The sequence below is a fragment of the Microtus ochrogaster genome, chromosome 22 (genome assembly GCF_000317375.1).
Source record: "Microtus ochrogaster isolate Prairie Vole_2 chromosome 22, MicOch1.0, whole genome shotgun sequence".
NCBI lineage: Eukaryota > Metazoa > Chordata > Mammalia > Rodentia > Cricetidae > Microtus > Microtus ochrogaster.
Genome location: NC_022023.1, coordinates 14,471,754 through 14,472,830, shown reverse-complemented (window position 1 = coordinate 14,472,830; position 1,077 = coordinate 14,471,754). Strand labels below are relative to the sequence as shown.

At 44.7% G+C, this 1,077-nt stretch overlaps 1 protein-coding gene across 1 annotated transcript in view; it reads left to right on the top strand.

Annotated features, from left to right (window-relative positions):
• The window catches only part of LOC101991563 (tubulin polyglutamylase TTLL13), an 18,444-nt gene that overhangs the window by 12,436 nt on the left and 4,931 nt on the right, over window positions 1-1,077 (top strand). The window contains exon 11 of the mRNA XM_005357706.3: window positions 660-845. Coding sequence (XP_005357763.1) covers window positions 660-845 — 186 coding nt within the window. The remainder of the gene's footprint in view (window positions 1-659; window positions 846-1,077) is intronic.

Here is a 1,077-nt window from a genome sequence, read left to right as displayed (position 1 = left end):
AAAAAAAAAAAAAAAAAAAGAATCAAAAGAATCCTGGTACAGGACATTCCTAGCACTTAGAAGGGAGATTCAGGAGGGTTAGAAGATCAAGGCTGGCTTGAGCCACTTAACAAGATCTTGTCTCAAGCAAATGAACCAAACAAATGTTAAAAACACAAGTTTTTTTTCTTTTTCACAGTCTAGGAATGAAGTGTGTGCCTCCCGGTATAAGCATGAGGCCGGCTAGCTGGCCTTGGTCTCACTAAAGAGCTGAGGCTGGATTTGAACTGTAGCTCCTCCTGCCTCTGCCTTCCCAGTGTTAGGATTATAAACCTGCAGCACATCTAGTTTAATTTTTTTTTATTTTTTTTACATTTTCTGTGACAAATGGGTATTACTCTTACAATTAGGAACCAGAAAGACTGTGGTAACTAGATTGTTTGCTTATGAATAGATCACTCTGTACTTAGGATGAGAATCAGAATTCTGGAAACCAGACCTAATTTGACAATTACGTACATGGTGGGGCTGGCCATGAGCTTAGATCCTTCCTTACACAAGCAGGGGTCTCAGGGAGACCAGGCAGCATTAGGAGGTTTTGAAAGCCTGAGCCAATATTCTTCTCTCTCTGGGGCATTTTCACAACCCTTCTCTGACTTCCCTGAGCTTGGTTCCTATAGGCGAGAACAGATTGAGTCATCCCAGGCTGCCATGCAGGACCAGGAACGATATGAAGATTCCCACCTAGGGGGCTACCGGCGGATCTATCCGGGGCCTGACTCAGAGAAATATGCACCCTTCTTCAAGCACAATGGCTCTCTCTTCCAGGAGACTGCTGCCTCCAAGGCCAGAGAGGAGTGTGCCAGGTACCTTGGCTACATTTTCCTTTGTACAGGTGGGTTGGGCACAAATCCTGAAGTTAAACTGCTCCCTAGCAGGGCAAGGGGAAGCCACATACTTGAGAAAGGAGAAATAGAGCAAAAAATTCTAACAGGTTCTCTCCGTGTCCAGGCACATACATGCATGCCTTCACTTGAATGTATGGTGTGTGTACGCACATACATGCATGCCTTCTTCACTTGAATGTATGATGTGTGT